We start from the raw sequence: 26,185 nt of genomic DNA on the forward strand, positions 1-26,185 counted from the left end.
ATTACAATTATCCCGTATCCAAAAGCAATGTGAGCTGAAATGTCTTGCCTGCTTTACTAAACATGATTAAATTTGATGTTGAAAGGCTTAAAGATGAAGGTTTTTACTACAGGTCTCAAATAAACTTAATATTATCAATCATTCTTTATACTAATTACAATTGACCTATTGTTTAACTTATCGTCTGGCAAAGGTCAAAATAAATCTATTAAAGTTTGTGGAGCAGGCAAATTAATGTTTGGTTGAGTAAACACTGACAAGGTGGAGCAGGCAAATTAATGTTTGGTTGAGTAAACACTGACAAGGTGGAGCAGGCAAATTAATGTTTGGTTGAGTAAACACTGACAAGGTGGAGCAGGCAAATTAATGTTTGATTGAGTAAACACTGACAAGGTGGAGCAGGCACATTAATGTTTGGTTGAGTAAACACTGACAACGGGAGCAGGCACATTAATGTTTGGTTGAGTTAACACTGACAAGGTGGAGCAGGCAAATTAATGTTTGGTTGAGTAAACACTGACAAGGTGGAGCAGGCAAATTAATGTTTGGTTGAGTAAACACTGACAAGGTGGAGCAGGCAAATTAATGTTTGGTTGAGTAAACACTGACAAGGTGGAGCAGGCAAATTAATGTTTGATTGAGTAAACACTGACAAGGTGGAGCAGGCAAATTAATGTTTGGTTGAGTAAACACTGACAAGGTGGAGCAGGCAAATTAATGTTTGATTGAGTAAACACTGACAAGGTGGAGCAGGCACATTAATGTTTGGTTGAGTAAACACTGACAACAGGAGCAGGCACATTAATGTTTGGTTGAGTTAACACTGACAAGGTGGAGCAGGCAAATTAATGTTTGGTTGAGTAAACACTGACAAGGTGGAGCAGGCAAATTAATGTTTGATTGAGTAAACACTGACAAGGTGGAGCAGGCACATTAATGTTTGGTTGAGTAAACACTGACAACGGGAGCAGGCACATTAATGTTTGGTTGAGTTAACACTGACAAGGTGGAGCAGGCAAATTAATGTTTGGTTGAGTAAACACTGACAAGGTGGAGCAGGCACATTAATGTTTGGTTGAGTAAACACTGACAAGGTGGAGCAGGCAAATTAATGTTTGGTTGAGTAAACACTGACAAGGTGGAGCAGGCACATTAATGTTTGGTTGAGTAAACACTGACAACGGGAGCAGGCACATTAATGTTTGGTTGAGTAAACACTGACAACGGGAGCAGGCAAATTAATGTTTGGTCGAGTAAACACTGACAAGGTGGAGCAGGCACATTAATGTTTGATTGAGTAAACACTGACAAGGTGGAGCAGGCACATTAATGTTTGATTGAGTAAACACTGACAAGGTGGAGCAGGCACATTAATGTTTGATTGAGTAAACACTGACAAGGTGGAGCAGGCACATTAACTTGCAGTTGAGTTTAAACAGACACTCTTAATTACTTAGATATCAAAGGATACACTTTGGATATACCATAAGGAATTCCTCCCTGCATCATATGTAAAAGGTATCTGGATATATTAAATAAGGCTTCAGGTAAATGTGATGTGAAAGGCTCATCCTGAAATATACAACAAACATACAGCATAAACAAGTGAATCTGTGAGCTACTGCTCACTAATGATACCCCCGCCCTGCTAAAAGTATAAGGTAAACAGGAAGTTGTTGAGTGATGATTCTGAAAACGCATCACACAGTAAAGGTGACTCATATAAACCCTTAAACCAAATTTCAGAAATCCTTGTTATGTAGTTCCTGAGAAAGATGTGACGAAACATATTCATGGGATGGACGAACGGACGGACGGACTGACGGATAGATAGATGGATGGATGGACGGACAGACAGTGGTAAAACAGTATACCCCCACTTTTTTAAAGCCGGGGTATAAATATTACTGTCAATAGATAAGTAAACAAGCTACACAAATAACAATCAAGTAAGAAAGGTACAGTCAAACCTGTACATACAAGGAAAAACAAACTACACAAATAACAATCAAGTAAGGTACAGTCAAACCTGTACATACAAGGAAAAACAAGCTACACAAATAACAATCAAGTAAGAAAAGGTACAGTCAAATCTGTACATACAAGGAAAAACAAGCTACACAAATAACAATCAAGTAAGAAAAGGTACAGTCAAACCTGTACATACAAGTAAAAACAAGCTACACAAATAACAATCAAGTAAGAAAAGGTACAGTCAAACCTGTACATACAAGTAAAAACAAGCTACACAAATAACAATCAAGTAAGAAAAGGTACAGTCAAATCTGTACATACAAGGAAAAACAAGCTACACAAATAACAATCAAGTAAGAAAAGGTACAGTCAAACCTGTACATACAAGGAAAAACAAGCTACACAAATAACAATCAAGTAAGAAAAGGTACAGTCAAATCTGTACATACAAGGAAAAACAAGCTACACAAATAAAAATCAAGTAAGAAAAGGTACAGTCAAACCTGTACATACAAGTAAAAACAAGCTACACAAATAACAATCAAGTAAGAAAAGGTACAGTCAAATCTGTACATACAAGGAAAAACAAGCTACACAAATAAAAATCAAGTAAGAAAAGGTACAGTCAAACCTGTACATACAAGGAAAAACAAGCTACACAAATAACAATCAAGTAAGAAAAGGTACAGTCAAACCTGTACATACAAGGAAAAACAAGCTACACAAATAACAATCAAGTAAGAAAAGGTACAGTCAAATCTGTACATACAAGGAAAAACAAGCTACACAAATAAAAATCAAGTAAGAAAAGGTACAGTCAAATCTGTACATACAAGTAAAAACAAGCTACACAAATAACAATCAAGTAAGAAAAGGTACAGTCAAACCTGTACATACAAGGAAAAACAAGCTTCACAAATAACAATCAAGTAAGAAAAGGTACAGTCAAACCTGTACCTACAAGGAAAAACAAGTTACACAAATAACAATCAAGTAAGAAAAGGTACAGTCAAACCTGTACCTACAAGAAATAAAATGCTCCGCTGGGCGCAGCTTGATACGACTGCAGAGGTCGAACCCTGAACAGTTGGGGCAAGTATGGACACAACATTCAAGCTTGATACAGCTCTGAATTTGGATTGTGATTAAATATTTGACACAGCATAGGTTTCTGACACAGAATGAATGTGGTCTAAGAACTTAAAAATTTTAATTTATCTATTATGGTCCAATATCCAAAATCTAAATACATGGTTAGATTCAGCATATCAAAGAATCCAAGGAATTCAATTTTTGATGAAATCAAACAAAGTTTAATTTTGGACCCTTTTGACCTCAATGTGGACCAATTTGATAACGGGGCCCAAAAATCAAAATACATGGTTAGATTCAGCATATCAAAGAACCCATATATTCAATTTTTGTTGAAATCAAACAAAGTTTAATTTTGGACCCCAACTTGGACCAACTTGAAAACTGGGCCCATAATCAAAAATCTAAACACATGTTTAGATTCAGCATATCAAAGAACCCCAAGAATTCAATTTTTGTTAAAATCAAACTAAGTTTAATTTTGGACCCTTTGGACCTTAATGTAGACCAATTTAAAAAACAGGACCCAAAATTAAAAATCTAAATACACGGTTAGATTTGGCATATCAAAGAACCCCAATAATTCAATTTTTGATGAAATCAAACAAAGTTTAATTTTGGACCCTTTTGACCTCAATATGAACCAATTTGATAGCAGGGCCCACAAATAAAAAATCTAAATACATGGTTAGATTCAGCATATCAAAGAACCCCATATATTCAATTTTTGTTCAAATCAAACGCCTCCAGGTGCGGGAGTTTCTTGCTGCATTGAAGACCCATTGGTGGCCTTCGGCTGTTGTCTGCTCTATGGTCGAGTTGTTGTCTCTTTGACACATTCCCCATTTCCATTCTCAAGTTTAAAGTTTAATTTTGGACCCCAAATTGGACCAACTTGAAAACTGGGTCCAAAATCAAAAATCTAAATACATATTTAGATTCAGCATATCAAAGAACCCCATATATTCAATTTTTGTTAAAATCAAACCAAGTTTAATTTTGGACCCTTTGGACCTTAATGTAGACCAATTTGAAAACTGGACCCAAATTTAAAAATCTAAATACACGGTCAGATTCGGCATAACAAAAAAATAAATGTGGTCAAAGATTTTACAAATCTAATGTGCCATACTGTGCAATTAAAGATTACTTCTTGAAATTTTTCAATATTTGAAATTTGAAAAAAAAAAAATATTTGAAGAATAATTCTTTTTAATTTCTGAAATCTGAAATGAGAAAAAATTGACCCCAAACATTTTTCTTTTTACCCCCCCCCCCCCCCCTTTCCCCCCAAAAAAATCTTTCCCTCAATATATGGTCATAATCTCAATTCAAATTTCCAATGGAGTTTGCAACCATAATTACCCATTTAAATTACCATATTGCTAACTTAATCTATTCTATAATAGAATTTAAAATATGGTGTCAAATCTTTCATATTGATTTTTTTGTAAAAAAAAAAAAGATGCAACATTTGCAGATATTTTTACTGGTCTTCCTTTATAAATATGCATTTCTTTAAACATAATTTCAAAGCAGTGTAAGGGAAGTAATCAAAATGTTGTATTTGGATTACCTCCCTTACACTGTTTTAAATTGTGTTTTGTACTAAAGTATTTGTCCATTTACCAGGACAACCTTGTTTTTCCCCCCTTTTTTGCCCCTAACTCCTAAACGGTTTGAGCCATGACCCCCCAAAGCAAATCCTTACCATCCCTTTGTGGTATGGAAACTTGTGGTTTAATTTCAGAGAGATCCATACACCGTTCCACAAGTTATTGTCTTGAAACTAGAAAATGCTTATTTTTGGCCCCTTTTTGGCCCCTAATTCCTTAACTGTTGGTACCATAACCTCCAAAATCAATCCCAACCTTCCTTTTGTGGTATTTAATGTTATGGTAAAATTTTATAGAGATCCATTCACTTGAACTAAAGTTATAGTGCGAAAACCAATGTGTCTTCGGACATCGACGCCAACGTCATACCAATATACGACCGTGGTCGTATAAAAACAAGCTACACAAATAACAATCAAGTAAGAAAAGGTACAGTCAAACCTGTACATACAACTTATCAGAAGATACCTAACACAGACAGTGTTATACTATTACACCATGTATTATCATAAGTAATTTATTTATTCTCTGATATCAATATACGCTAGCATTCACAGAAAATAGACTTACAGTATACCGCTGTATAGAATGGTAAGCAAAATACATGTCTGCTCTTCTCTGATAGTCATGGAATTTCTCTAACATCTCTTCTCTTTTATCTGATTCCTCTGTAAAATATGAAAATAGACTTAGTGATCAAGGTGATGCATTCTAAGTCCTCCTCATTCTTAGGGGAATAGTGAAGCATTTTCAAACAGATTATTGTTTAAAACATACAGTAAATCTGGGTAACTTACGACAAGCTAATAACGGGAGACCTTCCTGTTAATGTTCTTAAAACTGATGAAATTTCTTAGAATAACAAAATGTAAATGACATTTGAACTTCACCTATTAAATAATGTTTTATCTTTTCTTAATTTCAATAATAAAGATAAATTAACATATGATATTTCTTACCTCGAGCAATATCTATGCACTGTATGGAAAGTTTCCAAAAGTAATATCCAGCATCATTGAATCGACTCTCTAGCACTGCATTGTGGGTAAGCTGTTCTAACACCTTCACAGCCTCTGTCTGAAGTCCAGCTTTGTGGAAGGCTGAAACATACAGAAATAAATCAGTACATGCAATCATTTTCTATTTGTATACCAATAACTCTGATGTATGTAACCAGTTCATGAATGAACAAAATGAGCTAAAAATATCAAAATGAAGTACTTTTAACACTTGCTTGAAAAAAATTCGTAAGGGTTCCGCGGAACCCAGTGTCTCGCCTACTTTTGCTCTTAATCGCAGGCTCAACAAAAATGAGGAAAAAAATCAATAAAAATATTCCTTTAGATACTATCTTTTGATTGTAAGAAGCTTCTGTCAAAGTTTGGTATAAATCCAGGATAGTTTATGAATCTAATAAATGTTTTAAAAACTTTAACTGCAGACTGTATTTAATGTTAACTGGAAGAAAAACTATGTCCATTTATAAGTAAAATACGGATAAACAGGTACAAAATTTTAACAAAATTTTAACAAAATTTCCTTCTAGATACTAGCTTTTGATCATAAACAAGCTTCAATCTAAGTTTGGTACAAATCCAGGACAGTTTAAGAAAGTTATTAAAATTTTAAGTCCATTTATAAGTAAAATACGGAAAAAATGAAATATTTTTTTAACAAATTTACTTCTGGATACTATCTTATGATCTTCTGTCAAGCTTCTGTCCAAGTTTGGTACAAATCCAGGATAGTTTAAGAAAGTTATTAAAATTTTAAAAACTTAACCACAGAGTGAATGTTATGTTTCCCAGCAGAAAAACTAAGTCCATTTACAAGTAAAATACGGAAAAACAGGAATTTTATTTTTACAAAATTTACTTCTGAATACTATCTTATGATCATAAACAAGCTTCTGTCCAAGTTTGGTAGAAATCCAGGATAGTTTAAGAAAGTTATTTAAATTTCCAAAACTTTAACCACAGAGTGAATATTTGTGGCCGCCGCCGCCAACGCCGATGGAATGTAGGATCGCTATGTCTCGCTTTTTCGACTAAAGTCGAAGGCTCGACAAAAATGTACAACTTGGACGGTTTTCACTCTGTTTCTAGTGATGTTAATATTTATTAGACTTGTCAAAGATTCACCAGATTCTGTCATCAAGTTTTCAAAAATATATTCCAAAAACAATCAAACCTACATATAAAGGTCACCCTCGGGACAAGAGAAAACTGACTTTATAAGAGAGGCAACCTTTGATTTGAAAAGATTTGACTACAGCTGGATAGGAAGAGGGTGACCTGCCAAGACAGGTTTTCACTTATACGAGGTGACCTTTATAGCAGATTTGACTGTACTATAAAAGGGACCATGGTGGAACAGATTACGCTGAATTAAAAGCAATAGGTATGGGAAGATGTTTTCTATCTTCAAAAAATGTCAGTTAATGCCTACTAATTAAATTCAATTAAAGAATAAATAAGAGTAAAAAACCTTGCTGGGCCTCTTCAAATTTGTCATTTTCTGCTAACCATTGTGCATACGGAACATAAACTTCCTCCTTATACTCTGGATGTTTCTCTACCAATGTGAATGCCTGAAATTCAACAATACAAAACATTATTACTGATCTCTCAAGTACTATCTTTCAAGGGCAATAACTCCTATAAGGGGTCAATTTACAATTTCCTAGATAATTTTGTAGATCCTATTTTGCTGAACATTTTTGCTGATTACAGTTTCTATCATTTAATTATAGTATCTGCAAAAAATAGGTAAAAATTGTCTTTCAAAGCAATAACTCCTATAAGGGGTCAATTGATGATTTCTTCTATGCTGACTTACTTGTAGATCTTATTGTTCTGGTCATTTTTACTGTTAAAAATGCTCTCTATCTTTTTTAATTTTCAAGATAAAAACCAAAAACTTCGAAATGTGCAAAAAATTTTCATTTCAGGGTTAATAACTTTAAAATGCCTTGTCTGACTATTCTTAAAATTCAAATGGAGATAGAATCAAAAGTATCTGAAACTAATCAGATTATCTATTTATTCACTGTAGTAAATGCATCAGATATTTGTCAAATTTATTAACCTCTCCATGAAATAGTGTAATAATGATTGCTACAGCTTCTCACCCCATCATAAGTTCAGTTGTACCTGAGAAAAGTGTGATGAAAATATTCAATTGACAAACCAACAGAAGGATGGATAGACAAGATGAATGCAATATAGCCCCGCTCCTAGTGTGGGGATATAATAGGGCTAATATTGTTCAGCTTTGTGGACTTACATCTTCCCAATGTTTAGCCTCTACATGGAGTGATATGAGAGATTTAATGATACACTTACATCTTCCCAATGTTTAGCCTCTACATGGAGTGATATGAGAGATTTAATGATACACTTACATCTTCCCAATGTTTAGCCTCTACATGGAGTGATATGAGAGATTTAATGATACACTTACATCTTCCCAGTGTTTAGCCTCTACATGGAGTGATATGAGAGATTTAATGATACACTTACATCTTCCCAATGTTTAGCCTCTACATGGAGTGATATGAGAGATTTAATGATACACTTACATCTTCCCAGTGTTAAGCCTCTACATGGAGTGATATGAGAGATTTGATGATACACTTACATCTTCCCAGTGTTAAGCCTCTACATGGAGTGATATGAAAGATTTAATGATGCACTTACATCTTCCCAATGTTTAGCCTCTACATGGAGTGATATGAGAGATTTAATGATACACTTACATCTTCCCAGTGTTTAGCCTCTACATGGAGTGATATGAAAGATTTAATGATACACTTACATCTTCCCAGTGTTTAGCCTCTACATGGAGTGATATGAAAGATTTAATGATACACTTACATCTTCCCAGTGTTTAGCCTCTACATGGAGTGATATGAAAGATTTTCATGATACACTTACATCTTCCCAATGTTTAGCCTCTACATGGAGTGATATGAGAGATTTGATGATACACTTACATCTTCCCAGTGTTTAGCCTCTACATGGAGTGATATGAAAGATTTAATGATACACTTACATCTTCCCAGTGTTTAGCCTCTACATGGAGTGATATGAAAGATTTAATGATACACTTACATCTTCCCAGTGTTTAGCCTCTACATGGAGTGATATGAAAGATTTTCATGATACACTTACATCTTCCCAATGTTTAGCCTCTACATGGAGTGATATGAGAGATTTGATGATACACTTACATCTTCCCAGTGTTTAGCCTCTACATGGAGTGATATGAAAGATTTAATGATACACTTACATCTTCCCAGTGTTTAGCCTCTACATGGAGTGGTATGAGAGATTTAATGATACACTTACATCTTCCCAGTGTTTAGCCTCTACATGGAGTGCTATGAGAGATTTAATGATACACTCACATCTTCCCAGTGTTTAGCCTCTACATGGAGTGATATGAGAGATTTAATGATACACTTACATCTTCCCAATGTTTAGCCTCTACATGGAGTGATATGAGAGATTAAATGATACACTTACATCTTCCCAGTGTTTAGCCTCTACATGGAGTGATATGAGAGATTTAATGATGCACTTACATCTTCCCAGTGTTTAGCTTCTACATGGAGTGATATGAGAGATTTAATGTCTCCCATCTTACTATAGACTTCAGCAGCGTATGGATATTGCTCTAACTTAGCTAGGTACATGGCTGCTCTAGATAATGCCTCTCTGTCTGCCTTGTCTAACTTCCTGGCTAAGTCTATCAACCTATAATCATAATACAATAATTATATATATAATAATGTACGGCATGGTAAGTAATATTAAAGTCCTTTGCAACAGAACAAAAACAATTCATGTCTCAATCTGCTATCAAAATGAGCAGATTTTTTTTCTTTTAAAGAAAATGGACTCTTATAATCTAATTGATAATTAAGTAGAAGTGACTCACTGATTATATTTTCTTAAATGGAACCTTAAAAACATAAAACCCAAAACATACATATGTACCACATTGAATAATATGTTTGGCCATTTTATTAATTATTACACTTACATGTCACCCCAGCCATGGTCCCCTATAATATCAATAGCTTTACAGAATTCTCCAGCTGAGATGTACATTTCCGCGGCTGCTTTAGGTTCATTGCTACTCTTGGCCCAGTCTGCCTGTTTAGTAATCAACATCTTCTTATCCAATGGATCTCCAGAACCAATGTATTCCTAAAATAAACATGTCTAACTTACTTAGGGTAGAAGTTTACCTGTTTTATATTTTTATACACACAATCAGTTTTACCATCGCAAAGAAATACTTTCTAGATAAATCATAGAACATTTGACTATTTACTCAAACTTGTTGATAAAAGAGTATCAAATGAGGAAAACATTCAGTAACATTTACACAGTTAGATACACATAATTGTATACCTTTTAGTTACTAGATAAAATGACTATGCACTAACATATCATTGGAAGGAGAAAGATACTCTCTCTTATTTACAAAAATCACTTCCATTATCATTAAAATTGAATTGCCAGTTTTTACTGGTTTACCAGTTATACAGATATTTTTCTGGACAGACACTGTAGACATGCAAAATAACTGAACAAAACAAGAAAAAATAAAAAGCTCCAAACTTGACATATTGGATACCTTAGCAAAATCAAACATTCTGAGATCTGTATACATATTCATAGCTCTTTGTTCCTGTCCAGCTTTTTTGTATAGCTTGGCTCCTTCATGGAACTTAGTCTGGTAACTGTAAACATCAGCAAGGAATATCATGTTGTCATTCTCTCCTCTCTTCTTCCTTTCCTACAAACAAAGAAAAATAAATCTTTTAATGAACTGTAAAAATGCTTACAAATTCTTCAATGAGAACTGTAAATTCTTCAATGAGAACTGTAAATTCTTCAATGAGATGAGAACTGTAAATTCTTCAATGAGAACTGTAAATTCTACAATGAGAACTGAAAATTCTTCAATGAGAACTGTAAATTCTTCAATAAGAACTGTAAATTCTTCCATGAGAACTGTAAATTCTTCCATGAAAACTGTAAATTCTACAATGAGAACTGTAAATTCTTCAATGAGAACTGTAAATTCTTCAATGAGAACTGTAAATTCTACAATGAGAACTGTAAATTCTTCAATGAGAACTGTAAATTCAGTGATATTGTTTGCCTCAAATTACAGCCGAAATTCGGCTTTTTCCCCTAGAGAAAATTCCCAATTACTAAAAAAAATGGCTTAAAATTCCTCCCATAAAGTTTTTCATTTTCCCCAAAAAGTGATGGCATTGGTAGAAATGTTTGTAAATATCGTATTCATGTTATTATTTTGATATTAGAAAGCACTTTTGAGATCCGGTTTTCTGATCAGAATCATCATGGTGTTTGTAACACATGTGGTTTTCAATGCATTAAGTACCATCATTGCTTCTGTTTCTTTCCCCTCTCCGAAAAGTACCTTTCAGGTTGAAAATGTCTGACAACCAAAATATACATGAAAACAACAGTGCAAAAAAGACAGCAAAGGTCAGCAAAAAATCGGAGATGTGTTTAGAATAAAATATACAAATTTCCCAATTTCAATAAAAAATATGCATTTTTCCCAATAAAAAACGGTAGAGGTAGTTTTGAAAAAAGACAACAATATCACTGAAATTCTTCAATGAGAACTGTAAATTCTTCCATGAGAACTGTAAATTCTTCAAGGAGAACTGTAAATTCTACAATGAGAACTGTAAATTCTTCAATGAGAACTGTAAATTCTTCAATGAGAACAGTAAATCTTCAATGAGAACTGTAAATTCTTCCATGAGAACTGTAAATTCTTCAATGAGAACTGTAAATTCTACAATGAAAACTGTAAATTCTTCAATGAGAACTGTAAATTCTACAATGAAAACTGTAAATTCTTCAATGAGAACTGTAATTTCTTCAATGAGAACTGTAAATTCAGAAATTTTAGTGCTCATTTATTATATTGACTGTTGAACAATGGACAAAATGTGAAATCAATTATAACATTACAGAAAATGTTGTATACAAATATTTGCTATCAAAACTTTATACAGTTTTTATTTTTTGCACAACCTATCCTGTTGCAATTTTCACAATAATAAAACCAATCGCAGCAATTTCTGAATTTCCAGTTTTTGTAGCATATATATCCATAAAGTTTATTTTACACCTGTTCTTTCCTGATCTTACTTCAAAGTTTATTTTCTGTGTGAATAACAATTTGTGTCTTATAATCTACAGATGTTTTATAATTCGCAGCAATAAGATGCATGATATTCTGATAAAGTAAAACCTGAATTTTCATTACCTCTATACTGTGTATAAGTTCTAAATATCTCAAGTCTCTAATCCTAATGAACGCTTTCTTTGCAGTATCAAAATCTAATCCTTCAAGGGCCTCGTGAGCTAATGCTTCCCAATCTCCTTCTGTTACCCCTAAACAAGCAACTTTATATGCATCCCTGTAAAGTTAACAAAAAAGAAATAAGCCAAGAACAAAACTATTTATAAACTTATCTACAGATCTAGTGGGCAATCCACAGCCCAAGTCAAGTCAATTCTTGATCTTATTTTGTGAAAATAAGGAAAACAAATACAAAACAAGTGTTTGACTATATATTTATTGTACATAAAAGTTTCATAATTAGTAAAAAGAAACAGCATGTCAATCCCTATGAAGGGGGGAAATAAACAAGCTAGAAGTTTTGTCCATTCTGTCCTCAATACCAATGTGGACAGGTGGAAAAAGGCTAATGTACCTGTAGTGTATTAGGTAAAATATCATAAATCCATAGAGTTTGTTTTATCTAATTGTTTTATTTCAATACTCTTTTATGATTCGTTTAAAAGATTACACATATTGCATTCAGTTTAACAGTTAAGGAAATAGGTTCTGAATAAAACCATTGAACATTTGACATTATGATGTCGACAAATTATAACCTTTAATATTAAAATCAAAATAAACGAAAAAATGTAGTTACTGTATAAAATAACTGTCCAGTTGAATATGTCATGTGCTCCATCATAAAATTATGATTTTCAAACAGCATAAAAAACCATTACATTATCAACAACAGCTGTGGTAAAGATACCTTTAATGAGATGTGAACGAGGTTTAAAAGTCTTACTTGAAATGTTTCTTTTCAAGGTACTGATACATAGGTGCTGACTGAGGGACATCTACAGATGACATGGAATACACGTGGAGACAGAAAATCTTAGATCCACTAAACCCAACAACAAAACCCTGAAATAGGAAAATAGTTAAAGCCATGACACATCTGTGTTAAAAACTTTAATTTCCACTATTGTGTAAGTACATATCAGTCATTTTTCATTTTTACTGAAGGAAAACATCATGAAAAAGATAACAGTAAATTATTTTAAAGTTTAAGTCTTTTGATACCATTCTGAAGGACTACTGTCTATAAGGGAACTTCTAAGAAAACTGTAAATTCATGCATGACATCATTTGATTTTGAAAAAAAAGTTTCCCTAAAGTATTTCAACCAATTTTACTACTGTAAAATAATGTCATACAGACATGTTTAGATATTCTTTATAGTGCATTATTTTTATGGTGAAACCCGTTTACCTTACACGGAATCAGAGAAACAAAAACTTTAAAAGGGTAATCCACACAGAGGAAATTTATAATTTTCAGTAACTTCCATTGGTACATCACAATTTCTACACTGATTTCTTACCTGTATTTTCTGTAGGTGTACAGGAAAGTTACTAGCTTTGATGTTATATATCAACTGATTTCTTACCTGTAATTTCTGTAGGTGTACAGGAAAGTTACTAGCTTTGATGTTATATATCAACTGATTTCTTACCTGTAATTTCTGTAGGTGTACAGGAAAGTTACTAGCTTTGATGTTATATATCAACTGATTTCTTACCTGTAATTTCTGTTGGTGTACAGGAAAGTTACTAGCTTTAATGTTCTATATCAACTGATTTCTTACCTGTAATTTCTGTTGGTGTACAGGAAAGTTACTAGCTTTGATGTTATATATCAACTGATTTCTTACCTGTAATTTCTGTTGGTGTACAGGAAAGTTACTAGCTTTGATGTTATATATCAACTGATTTCTTACCTGTAATTTCTGTTGGTGTACAGGAAAGTTACTAGCTTTGATTATATATATCAACTGATTTCTTACCTGTAATTTCTGTAGGTGTACAGGAAAGTTACTAGCTTTGATGTTATATATCAACTGATTTCTTACCTGTAATTTCTGTAGGTGTACAGGAAAGTTACTAGCTTTGGTGTTATATATCAACTGATTTCTTACCTGTAATTTCTGTAGGTGTACAGGAAAGTTACTAGCTTTGATGTTATATATCAACTGATTTCTTACCTGTAATTTCTGTTGGTGTACAGGAAAGTTACTAGCTTTGATGTTATATATCAACTGATTTCTTACCTGTAATTTCTGTTGGTGTACAGGAAAGTTACTAGCTTTGATGTAATATATCAACTGATTTCTTACCTGTAATTTCTGTTGGTGTACAGGAAAGTTACTAGCTTTGATGTTATATATCAACTGATTTCTTACCTGTAATTTCTGTTGGTGTACAGGAAAGTTACTAGCTTTGATGTTAAGTAAACCATTCCCAGAGAAACATAACATGTCTTCATAGTGAGTATTCCAGGCAACACTGTTAGCATTGGGCTCCTGTCAATATATGATGAAAAGTTTTGGTGTCAACATAAAAATAATTACATAGCATTGAATAACAGCCAACTGTAATAGATTCATATGTTTGACTGGGGAAAAAAATCAACATTCTGTATACATAATTCATCTAAATAACAGCCCAACAATGTTAGATCTGCAAATTTTTTGTTCTCCCATGGCCGGGATTCGAACTCATGCTACTGAGATATTGTGGCACCAAATCGCCTTGCACTAAGGTCGACTCGCTAGACCACTCGACCACCTAGGCTCGACTAAAATCAAGCTTTCGGTGGCCGGGTGTTACCTTTCCTTGTCAGTTTTTATCTAGCGTTGTAACACAGTACATGATATATAAGGCATGAAGATGGAATATATATATATAGACACTTATAAATAGATGAAACTGTACTTTGATCTCAATGTTGTTTGATTTTTTGTTTTACAGCAGATGCCTTTTTAAATGATATTGTTTTTAGGTTCAATATCACATAGACACAGTCAAACATCCATGGCTCAAAATTCTCAAAGAAACAAAAACTGTTTGAGTCATCAGTAGTTCAGTCATATTTTTAAAATTTTCACAATCTTAAATGTTTTTACTCGAACATAATTTTCCATTGCAAATTCTTAACTTCCTTTTAGTCAACAAATTTGAGAGGAAGTTTGTTTTGGAATACATTTCTTAAGTTTAACGTGGGTACAATATGTTATAATGTACGTTTTTGTTAAAATAAACATAATTTGTTTTATTTGTCTTAATATGAATATTCCTTCATATACCCTTGTTGAATCCAATAGGTGTTATGACCTAGATATTAACCTTAAACCATCTCATGAAAAATTTCTCCTTGAGCAACAGACAATTACCTCAAATCAATAGTAATTCAAAATTATCAATTGAGAAAAATCTAATAAAACAACTATACATTTCATTACAATTTACAATGACCTTTATATGAACAAACATGAAATAATGACTTAAACACTACAACTATGCTTATGAGCAAGAATGTTCCAAAAGTAATATTTAAAACACAATTTAAATACATATTGCCAGTAAATTTTGTCATATTTAAACGAAAGTTTACCTGGAAGAGTAAATCTTTAGTGTTGAGATCATACACAAGACATGTATTGTGTTCATCAACGACAGCTAACTTGGTTCTGGTAGCACTCATATCCAAACATCTGACAGATGTACTCTGCTTAAGTAACATGATCGGGAATGCATTGTCAACAAATATCTTCATTATCTGGAAATATATATATCAGTTTAGTTTTGTGTGGAAACAGCTGATGATGCAATCCAGACCTGAAAACTTTCCTGGTTTATAGGGGAATCCCACATAAGTGCTGACTTAACAACAAAATACCTTAAAACAGGCATCCAAATGAGTTAAAATACATTTCAGTATATAAATAATAGTTCAAAACCGTATGAGCCACTCCATGCTAAAAGGTACAAAAAGTGTTTTTGATAAACTTTACAGGACAAATTGTTAAACTTCATTAAAACATTTTTTAAAAACAATTTATCTGTAAAAAATGGTATTAATGTCAATATTCATAAAATGGTCAATTCTGTCCCCAAAGGAGAAGGGGCTCTAAGGGGCAAAATTGGCCCCACTTCCAAATCTATTGATATTTCTTTCAATTGATATCTATGATATGGAGCTTATAAAACACCAAGGATTTAATAGTTATCTTTTGCCGTTTTCTTGTTATGACGTCATAAAAATGGTATGCCGACTAAGCTAAAATATCAGGTTTTTGCATATTTTATCCTTTTTTTATGAATTGTGTACTTTTTACAATAGATTAAACCTTAAATAATCAACGTGAATACATTATTACTAGTGTAACATTGCATTAATACAATGAAGAACAAAGTTGATATAAAGTTTAACTATTTAATATCAGTAATATAGTTGCTATGGTAACAACAAAGTTAACATTTTGTTCTATGCATGGCTAAATTACAGAATTTTTTTCACAAGAGAGAATCAGCAAGTATTGTTTGTGTATTCTTTTACCTTGAATTACCAAAATGAGTATTGTGTGTACTTTTATGTAGTCTGTTGATAAAAACACAAAGAAGGTATAACATTTAAATCGTACAGTACTAGTATAGAGATAATATATGAATAAAGTTCGCAATTTCATAAACTATACATTTCAACAACTTCTCAACCTTCTTAAAAACTGAAATATTCTTAGCACGTTTATCTTTATAAACATTTCACATGTTCTTCATATCAAATTAAAAAATATAATGTGCATCCCCCTACCCCACCCCCACCCCATTTTTTTATTACCTCAACCTTCCTTTTTTAAATGTTGCCAAGGTTACAAGTGCTACATCAGGAGATAGTATATCAGATCAACAAAACTGTTGATTTAAGAAACTCGTCTTACTAGACAATGATTATGATTTTTTTTTAAGCAACAGTTATCACAAATTCAGGTATTATGCTATCAATAATAATTATGCCAGTTTGGTGTAACAATTCAGTGTTCGAATTTACCAATTTAACTATTGCAATAAATGTCTTCCCTTCTATATTCGACATCTGCAAATACACATGAAACTTGAATTAAAATCATTTCAATTGTTGTTTAAGATTTTCCGTACTGAAATTAAGCATGATTGAATATTAAATATAATGGAAAAACTTCTTAAGTATCACCATTAAAAAATTTAGAAAAAATCTCAGTCAAGCCATCATATTTGACATTTGTTTTTTGCTTTAGAAATGTTAAAGGAAGTACATGTATATATCAGGCAAAAACACTTTAACTGCTGTTTTTTTATATAAAATTGACAGTTGTTGCTAATATTCCACATAGTGGTACCCTGATACCGACGTACGTTAGTTTCATTTCCAACAATGACATACAAAACAAAATTGACATTATACGATATGCCCTATATGGCCAAGTAATTGTTCAGTATAGAATACAAATGTTTAATGTTTACTCCTCGGGTTCACTGTCACTATCATCAATGACTTCCGGCTGATTAGCATCATGGACATAGTCCCTCCATTGCTTTGCTTGATTTCCTTTGCAACTTTGATGCCGGTAAAAACTGAGAAACCATATCACTGAGGAAATATGACTACAAGTGCCAACAATTCGAGCTCCGGCCTTGCAAGTACAGTACCAAGCCTTTATGCAGCAGTCATCGTATGTAATCCATAGATTATGCGATTTGCTGCTTGTATGCCTACTTGCCATTCTAACCCTAATGAGTTGATGTCCCTGTTGCATGACTTCATAGTATTCGTCATTTTCTAAATGTTCCTCAGTATAACTCTTAGCTAGTTTAAGCTGGTATACACCGAGCGTTATGTCCCTGATGTCATCCTCCGATAGCTTCGGAAAATCTTCAACTGAATCGTTGCCGTCTATTTTTTGCCACCTACCACTTCTGGAATGCAAGTTTTCATTTGATACTCGTTCCATGAGCTCATTTTTCTTCTTTGACATGTGAAGCATTTTTGTACCTAAGAGAAGGTCTTCAGTTTCATTACCAGAATTAAGTGGTGGTCTATACTTATTACATATGGCACTGACAAAACGTGTATATTCACCAGCATACGGTATAAGGGAATTGGGTAATACTTTGTCAAGCAATCGCCACTGCTTGATTCTACCATTAACGGACTCAACAACCCAGCGGATCTTTGTTACTAGACGTGTTGTGTTACCATCTTCAACCGAAAGTTGCTTCTCGTTACGTTTGAGAAAGCTTGGCATTTTAATTTGAATACCAAATTCTTCTAAGAGGTCAATACTGTCCCGAAATCCCCGATCAACCACAACAACATCATTTGTTTCAAACCATTCCTTAATTTTCTCCAAGTTATTTTTAAAAATTGAGTTCAAAATTTTGGCATCATTGTTTTTGCTGTTACAAAGGTAGGGTCCAATCACACTTACAATGTATCCAGTAGTAGTTACAAACATCATTGGCTTAATCAGGTTGCGGTATTTGTGCATGCTATATGTACTACGTTGAAATTTAAATTGTCCACTCTTTTGTATGTAAATATAAGTACCATCAATTACGAGTATAGCAGTTGTGTTTGTGATATCACCAAATAGTGTTTGTGCCAGTGGACGAGTGTGGTTTTGTATAACACTTTCTCTGGATACATGATCAAAACCTAAATATTTTGGTGCAAAGTGCTGTTTAACTGCATCTCTTGCGGATGATATAGCTTTCCTGATAGAATCTTTGCTTATATTAAACAAAGTTGCTAATATCTTATTAGACATCCCCGAACGAAGTTTGGTCAAAAATATACCAATGCATGTTCTCATGCTTCGTACTCGAGTATCTCTTATAGCTGAGTTTGGAATGTGAGAACATAAGTCTTCAAAATCAGTTATTGTTAAGCCAGTCAAATTTCGAAAATCTGTGTCATTTAAAGAAGAAGATTTATCAAAGTCAATTCTAGCGTTTTTATTTTTTAAAGCATGTTCTCTAATTGTATCGATCAATTCAAGTAGTCCGCTGCGATTGAAGTCAGAAACAGTATACACACTTGTTATGTCTTCGTTAGCTTCTTTTGTAAAACCTTCAGTACATAAATGACGAGGACAGCAACGTGATCCGGCAGGAATAATTATATTCTTTTCCAAAAATGTGTTAAATCGTGCTTCTTGGGGAACAACCATAAGTTTTGGACCACGCTTTTTGCAAAGACAACATTGTGCATGACCTTTAATTGTTGAAGAAATAGGAAGCGATATTGATAAAGGAGAACTTAATTTTGCTCTTTTAGGTGCGGATGGTGGCATAAAATCAGGATCATTTGTATTTGTATCAGTTGTAAGAACAGTTGGTGTATTTACTTGTGCTTGCTCTTCTCTGTAGTATTTCCGTCGACAAGTATCACATATAACGTCATCATCATTAGGTAAAACAAGGAAACTCTTACTAAGAAAATTGCGCAGATTTTTATTTGCTTCTCCACACAAAGGTCTTCTTTTTCCAGGTTTTGTTCTTTTTTCACACAATATGCATTTAAAATCTTTTCGTCCCTTTCTTATGATGTCCATTCTGAAAAAAAAAACAACATAAGAGGATACAATTAATATTTGGTACATTCAATTGCAAAATCTATTCAACTCCTAAACAATTTCATTGCAATCTGTTTTTGTTAAATATATATGAGTTAACTGTTTTGCAAAATCTAACATTAGCCTGTGCTAAAAGAATATTGGTGAAATAACATGATTAAATTTAATAATTATTATTGTAAAGAAAAGAAAAGAAATAACCGTTTATGAATATAGGCGGAATACATTTTACAATGTGTTGTGCAGAATAGCCATATTAAATGGGGAGGCGAATAAATAAGACAGCAAACCAACTACAGAAAAAACCAGAACATTTTCGACATAAGACAAGCCCGGTACTGTAATGACTGTTCAGCATAAATTGCTTTTTTAAGTAACAGTCATGTTGAGGTTTTATGTTTGATGTTTGTTATTCACATAACACAAAATTTAGATCAAATATAATAAACTCCTTTGAAGATGAAACTCTGTCTTCCACTCTTCTTAATAGCGTAGATTATGCAAGCCAGTGCATCACATGAAATTTTCATAAGATTTTCCATAGTAGAAATAACATTCTAAGTTGTCAAATTCATTGATGTATTTGGTTATATGAATATTAAATGAATGTATTGACATCCAGTGGCAAATATTTCATACATTTTCAGACTATAACATAATGTAATCCATATTTTATACTTTTACTTCTGGATGCTGCGCATAAATATCTAATTTTAAATCTGGTTTCGCAATGCTTGTAATTGAACTATTAATCTTCTGCACTCAGTATCAAATAATCGATTGCATAAAACTATATAGATACTTACTCATTTTTAATTCTACAAGGAAATTATCATGTAATAATTTAGGTCCACTGTCTGCAGAATCCATTTATGTCTAAAAATAAAAAAAAAAATCACGTCTTTATATATATATTGGTGCATGTTGATTTTGTTTCTTTTTTCATATCTATCATGAAAGTCAACAGAAGGAACTTTCCTCTTTAGCACATATACCATTTCTTCATGGGTAAAACACGTGCAAATCTGTCGATAATGATACTATAGTACATGTAGCTTGAGAATTAACAATTAACAAAGTTCGGGTATATACTTTTATTTATCTTTTTTTTTTAATTTTTTGTTGTTTAAGGTGTCTTTACAAAATTATTGATAAATGATAATATGATTTAAAACGACAAATGTAAAAAATTACGAAACGATGAAAAAAAAATTTGGTCAAGATGAGACTCGAACGTAAATCCTTATCTTTCTAACGTAGCGTGTAGGCGATATGAACCACACTGCCACATTAACTACATAACGTTAATAACTCTTATTTATCATTTTGATTCATAAACGGACGGAACAATATTATTTCGTTTTCATTTCTTTACTACTTATTTACGATTCAACTTAATTGTTTATATCATTGATATGGCCATTTCATAATTGTTGATTATGTCATGGTCTGAATTATTTTTGTTTTACCAAACAGACGTGCAAAATGAAAATGAAGTTTTCGTCTGCTGTGCCGTGGAATTTTATACGTGCTTAGTAATCTGTGTTCCGTTTTAAATACTTAATTTTGAATAACTTTGAAGCAATTAATAGAAAATAAATCATATAATTAAAATTTTGTTTTTATTTCGATTTTTCTTAGAGATAATTATATGAAAAGATGGAAGAATTTACGTGACATGTTCATGGTGTAGTTTATGCATAACTTACCTTTCACGGAGTACGAATTCCACCATTTTCAAAAATATGATCACATCTTTTAAATTATATTAAGTTCTTTCAATTCTGTCTGGTAATATCAAGTATTTAACGAATGATACGCTGATTTCTATTCCGCTATAAAAAGCTTCTTAACAACAGCTCTAGTAAAATTCCGTGCGTCAGTTCCGTAATCGTTTACAAAAAATATACGCAAGGGCTAGGCTATGCTTGAGAGGCTATGTTATATATATATATATACCAAAAAAAAATGAAGACAAACACTTTGTTATTTACTATCTATAGCCAAACTTTATTGTTATCAACCATTGACAAAAAATTCTGTTAAAAAAATACATCTGTTCCTGGTCAACTCTTAGTCTGACAAAATTTGCGTACCGGTATATATGAAAAACGGACGATAATTTTAGATTTTTGATGCCGGTTTGAGCAAGTTTTTAATTGAAATTCAGTATGAGCGCAGCTTTGCCCCATGAAAATATTTCAACATAAGATGCTTTTTGTTGATATTATGGCTCTGACAAAATATTTTGTTGGGGCAAGAATGCGCTGGTACTTTTTTCGTAAAAAAACTTAGTGAAAATGACAAAAAAATTGCGAAAAGCCAGCAAATATGCACGTGAAGTGATGTCAAAACACAGCATTGTGACGTCATAACTACAAAAAAACATTTTTTTCATAAAATGAATATGTCCAACGCAAAAAGAAAGCCATACACATACGAATAAGTAGAATTTGAAAAATTCTCGAAATTGAGGCCAATATTGGCCATTATAGCCCCTTCTCCTTTGTCAGTTAAAATGGAAAAAAACGTAGAGATATCTGAATTTTTGTACTTAGACAGGGTGGGGGAGAGAGGGTTATAAGCACTGAAAGGTGTGTATAGCTTGCAGCTTAATTGTATGAGGAAAAGTAACAGTGTTTTATAGATCACAAGTGTGCTAGCAATAATTATGCACAATTTTTAGAATTTTGTTTTTATACCTTTTTGCATGGGCTGGCTCATATAATGTTAGATTGAACTGCTGATGGAGAGTTTGAAAAAATTGGCAGGTATGTGATCAATTCTTTGAAATTTGTCTTTTCATGCATCATGAAGGGCAAACTTCTCTTTTCCGGTTACACAAGTCAAGACAAGAGTATTGATTCATTTAGATACCTTGATACAGAGGTTAATGTAAATAGCATAATATAGAAAACATGCCAATTGTATTTTGTATCTTTTTATACTTTCAAATGTTTTTATACATGTAACAAAATTGTAGTATACAAAATAAACGCCCCTTTTATACAATGAAATTCAAATTTCTAAGGATCAGGATTGCAACCATAAGAGGAGTTAAATACACAATTAGTTCCCCAACTTTCCACCACCTGTCACACAAATAAGAACTCTCCTTCATTCATTGTGCAAACACATTCCAAAATAGGTAAAATGAGGCGTAAAATTTAGACAAGGGGGATAACCGAATCACAAAGTTCTTGGTTTGATTTATTGAGCATTATTCAAAACCTACAATGCACAGGTTAACTTAATTTTGATAATAAATAGATCAGAGTTGACTAAATACTGCAAAAGTTTTACAAAAAAGAAATAAAATATAAAGAAATCACAGCAAACAATATGTTTTAATACAGGATAAAGGCTAAAGTTGAGATGATGTCTTGAAGATATATCTACTAAGATAGTGACATGAGGGTTTTGATCCCATTGCTCGCAATCTTTATGCCAATAACTGGTTATTGGTATTGCCATTTTTGTATTGATAAATTGTACAAAATGTATTTTCTTTTGATCGTTAAAATTATAAGAAGAATACCCCTGTTTTTAAATATGCAAGAGTCAATGTTCTAATTCAAGCCTCTTGACATTTTCTTTTCTTTGAAACTTAATGACATTTGTTTCTGTATGATGAGTACGCAAAACAGCATATTCGTCAATTTTTCATTTATAAAGGGGCATAACACAAGAACAGTGAAAGTGAAACCACCCAAATTCAAATTTGATCTGTGTTAATGTGGCCTTCATCCATGACGGGGCATAAAAAATATTTTAAGCTGGGAAGAATGTTATTAAATGATTTCTGATTGTAAAAGGTGATAAAAACATTAGGAAGTGTTCTGTTTTGTTTTATATATTTATCTTTGCAATCTAAAATAAAGAGCTGCGCCATGAGCATATGATACGCACGTTGCTTTTTCAAAGAATAAAGTTCCATAACTCCTCAATGTCATATCAGAAATTCATAAAAAACTAAAGGGAGGTTATTTTATTAGATATAAACCAGACACCAAAGTTTCATGAAAACTGCTCAAAGCACTTTTGAGTTATTGTCCGAAAACTGGAAAATCCCCCCTTTTTTATGAATAAAATACCATAATTCGGAAACATAAAATCTAAAATTTATAAAAATCGAAAGGGAGCTTACGTCAATAGATAAAAACAATTCACCAAAGTTTCACGAAAACTGCTCAAAGAATTTTTGAGGATTTTGTCCGAAAACTGGAAAATCCTAAAATTTATAAAAATCGAAAGGGAGCTCACGTCAATAGATATTAACAATTCACTAAAGTTTCATGCAAATTGGTTAAAGAGTTTTTGAGTTATTGTCGGACATGTTGTTGACGGACGGATGGACAACAGTATACCATAATACGTCCCGTAAAAGGGCATATAAAAATTACTTTAATAGATCAAACAAAGCTGCTTTATATAAGACTGAAATAGTGGTTGCTTTGTGTATATTTATTAAATATGCCATTTAATTATGTACTATACTGAAGATACATAATATACTTGATATCTAAGAACTACTGTTAACTAGACTTATAGTCTATACATAGCCTTAGCACATTGTACAATGAAAACTGGGAACCTACTTCTTTCAATTTTCAGGCTTTTCACATATAGGATTTCCAATTTATAAAATGTGGAATTGAATTTATTTTTTGTAGAAAGAGATATTGTGCATACTAATTGCAAACTGTTGTGTTTGATTTTTTTCACTCTACTAATAAGTAATAAAAACAACTGGTCCCATTTTTCACCAAATACTGACCACCATTAAATCTTTTTCTGTTATAGTTATGAGTTCCATTTTTTAATGTAAAAAAAACCAATTTCAATTTAATGAGACATCTATTGAAGAAATACACGAGTTGAAAATAAAATTTGATATAAATATTTCAGTTTCTTGAAATTAAAAGATCAAAGACACAAGAAATGAGGTTAGATTTAAAGTTAATGATGAATTTGATGATGAAATGTCTACATAGGTTACTATGGATACAGAACTATAACAGATATTCTGAATCACTCCCAACACATTAACCAAACAGATATACCTCGCTACCGCCATCCTATAATAAACATTACATTGTCTTTAGACAACAGGTAGACTCGTCCTTAGACAACAGGTAGACATTTCAATAGAGTTTATATAACACATGAGTATTGATGATTTAACATGTTAGTTGTGTATGTATATATTGATAACATATTATGTAGGTATATCTGTTTAAATATCAAGACTGACAGTTATAAAACTGAAAAGAGAAAGCTTTATAATAAGAAAATAACTTACTTCATAATAAATGTTTTAAATGTTTGTGTCCACAAAAGCAACAATCATTGCAAGAGACCATCAAAGTTTTTTGTTGTTTTATTTATTACAAAATGTCTTGTTCATTGCTCACTTTGATTTTTTACATTTTTTTTTTAGATTTATTTTTCTTATCTTTTTTGATAAAACATGAACATGAAAATGAAATACATGAGGTATGACTAAGCTGTTACATGCAAAGTGTACTGACACAAGTCTTAATGTGATATAGTTAATAATAATTTGTCCACTTTCACAATACATTTTTAGTTCCTCATCATGACCAAGCTGGAAATATAAGCAGCACTAAATGCAAACTAAAATATAATAGGAATCATAAGTTATTCATTTAATTTCATTATGGTTTTTCACCAAAGAAAATTTTGAAACTTTTGCAAAGTTTCAAAGTCTATGGACAATGACTGAGGGTGTGAGGACCAAACAGTAATGTACCAATAGTAATAAAACTGCCCGTTATATATCATTTACTTACCATTAGAAGTTCCCCCTTAACAGACCTAAACCAAACTTTAACAATCCTAGATGCAGTGGACATCAATGCCAATGCTGACACAATACACCTGAGACTTGCCTTCATGACTTTGTTGAGGCAAGACAATAAGCATAGAACCCCTTGTGAATTTGCATTTTTTTTTTGGTTTCTTTTCTTTTATAAATTTTACAAACTTGAACCATAATTATTATTAACAGAACAGCAATATCTATATCTAATATTTTCCACTTAATTAAAAGAAGAATGAATTTAAAATCCCTGTTAACTCCTGTCAAACTTATTCTGATCTCTGTTTTCATGTCCATATACTTACTGTTATTTTCTTATTACAAAGACCACACAGGTTGGTGCCACATCTAAACATATAGAAAGACCACCCTACCTGTCCATCCTTCAGGCCCACAATTAGCCCCTCTCTGCCATGTGGACCTACAGTACAATTTACCTGTCCATTTTTCAGCCCGACCAGAAGGCCTTCACGACCAGATGGACCACCAATGACCTTGATATATCGTATCAAGGACTCCATCATCCATTCACGTTCCTTTACACCTTGGAATGAGTAACACTGTAATCTCTTGTCCTGAAAGACATAAAACATAGCAATACTAAGTCCCCATCAGGTCAAATGCAAAATTTTCCTTGATATTACAGTTGTCTGAAATATTTTTATAATCTAGGAACAATTTTCTTTATGCAATGAACAAAGTTAAAACTCCTTTAATACTTTCATCAAGAACTGTACCAAGTACTCTTACCCATGAAAAGTAATTATCAGATTGGTCTGAATTATATGATATTCATGGTGTTGGTGGGTGGCTGTCTCACTGACTTTTACTTCATATGCTCTTTTGGTTTATATATAAAAAATA

At 32.5% G+C, this 26,185-nt stretch overlaps 2 protein-coding genes and 1 long non-coding RNA gene across 7 annotated transcripts in view; 1 reads left to right on the forward strand and 2 right to left on the reverse strand.

Annotated features, from left to right (window-relative positions):
- Window positions 1–26,185, reverse strand: part of LOC127726913 (intraflagellar transport protein 122 homolog) — a 66,253-nt gene that overhangs the window by 15,663 nt on the left and 24,405 nt on the right. For 2 of the 4 annotated variants that reach the window (XM_052234286.1, XM_052234284.1), the window contains 13 exons: window positions 25,759–25,896; window positions 24,543–24,557; window positions 15,480–15,644; window positions 14,269–14,388; window positions 12,832–12,950; window positions 12,009–12,162; window positions 10,329–10,490; window positions 9,729–9,895; window positions 9,268–9,439; window positions 7,170–7,272; window positions 5,642–5,782; window positions 5,253–5,350; window positions 1,472–1,572 (listed from right to left, as the gene is read on the reverse strand). In XM_052234286.1, coding sequence (XP_052090246.1) covers window positions 1,472–1,572; window positions 5,253–5,350; window positions 5,642–5,782; window positions 7,170–7,272; window positions 9,268–9,439; window positions 9,729–9,895; window positions 10,329–10,490; window positions 12,009–12,162; window positions 12,832–12,950; window positions 14,269–14,388; window positions 15,480–15,644; window positions 24,543–24,557; window positions 25,759–25,896 — 1,655 coding nt within the window. The remainder of the gene's footprint in view (window positions 1–1,471; window positions 1,573–5,252; window positions 5,351–5,641; window positions 5,783–7,169; window positions 7,273–9,267; window positions 9,440–9,728; window positions 9,896–10,328; window positions 10,491–12,008; window positions 12,163–12,831; window positions 12,951–14,268; window positions 14,389–15,479; window positions 15,645–24,542; window positions 24,558–25,758; window positions 25,897–26,185) is intronic. The other 2 variants (XM_052234287.1, XM_052234285.1) reach the window with 1 other exon arrangement.
- LOC127726943 (uncharacterized) lies at window positions 224–1,212 on the forward strand. Of its 2 annotated transcripts, none has more exons than XR_007993721.1 (3): window positions 224–480; window positions 920–1,094; window positions 1,139–1,212. It is a non-coding gene; the product is annotated as an uncharacterized LOC127726943 (long non-coding RNA). The 2 variants fall into 2 exon arrangements; XR_007993722.1 differs by having other exon boundaries at window positions 920–1,006; window positions 1,051–1,212.
- Window positions 16,288–21,984, reverse strand: LOC127726916 (uncharacterized). Its single transcript, XM_052234300.1, has 3 exons — window positions 21,189–21,984; window positions 20,286–20,355; window positions 16,288–19,459 (listed from the first exon to the last, which is right to left on the reverse strand). Exon 3 carries the CDS (start codon window positions 19,456–19,458, stop codon window positions 17,365–17,367), a length of 2,094 nt encoding a protein of 697 aa, XP_052090260.1. The 5' UTR covers window position 19,459; window positions 20,286–20,355; window positions 21,189–21,984; the 3' UTR covers window positions 16,288–17,364.

This window comes from Mytilus californianus, unplaced genomic scaffold, assembly GCF_021869535.1.
Source record: "Mytilus californianus isolate M0D057914Y unplaced genomic scaffold, xbMytCali1.0.p SCAF_19, whole genome shotgun sequence".
NCBI lineage: Eukaryota > Metazoa > Mollusca > Bivalvia > Mytilida > Mytilidae > Mytilus > Mytilus californianus.

Excerpts from the sequence above, each read along its gene's own strand:
- LOC127726916 (XM_052234300.1), bottom strand. The coding sequence starts at position 19,458 with ATGGACATCATAAGAAAGGGACGAAAAGATTTTAAATGCATATTGTGT.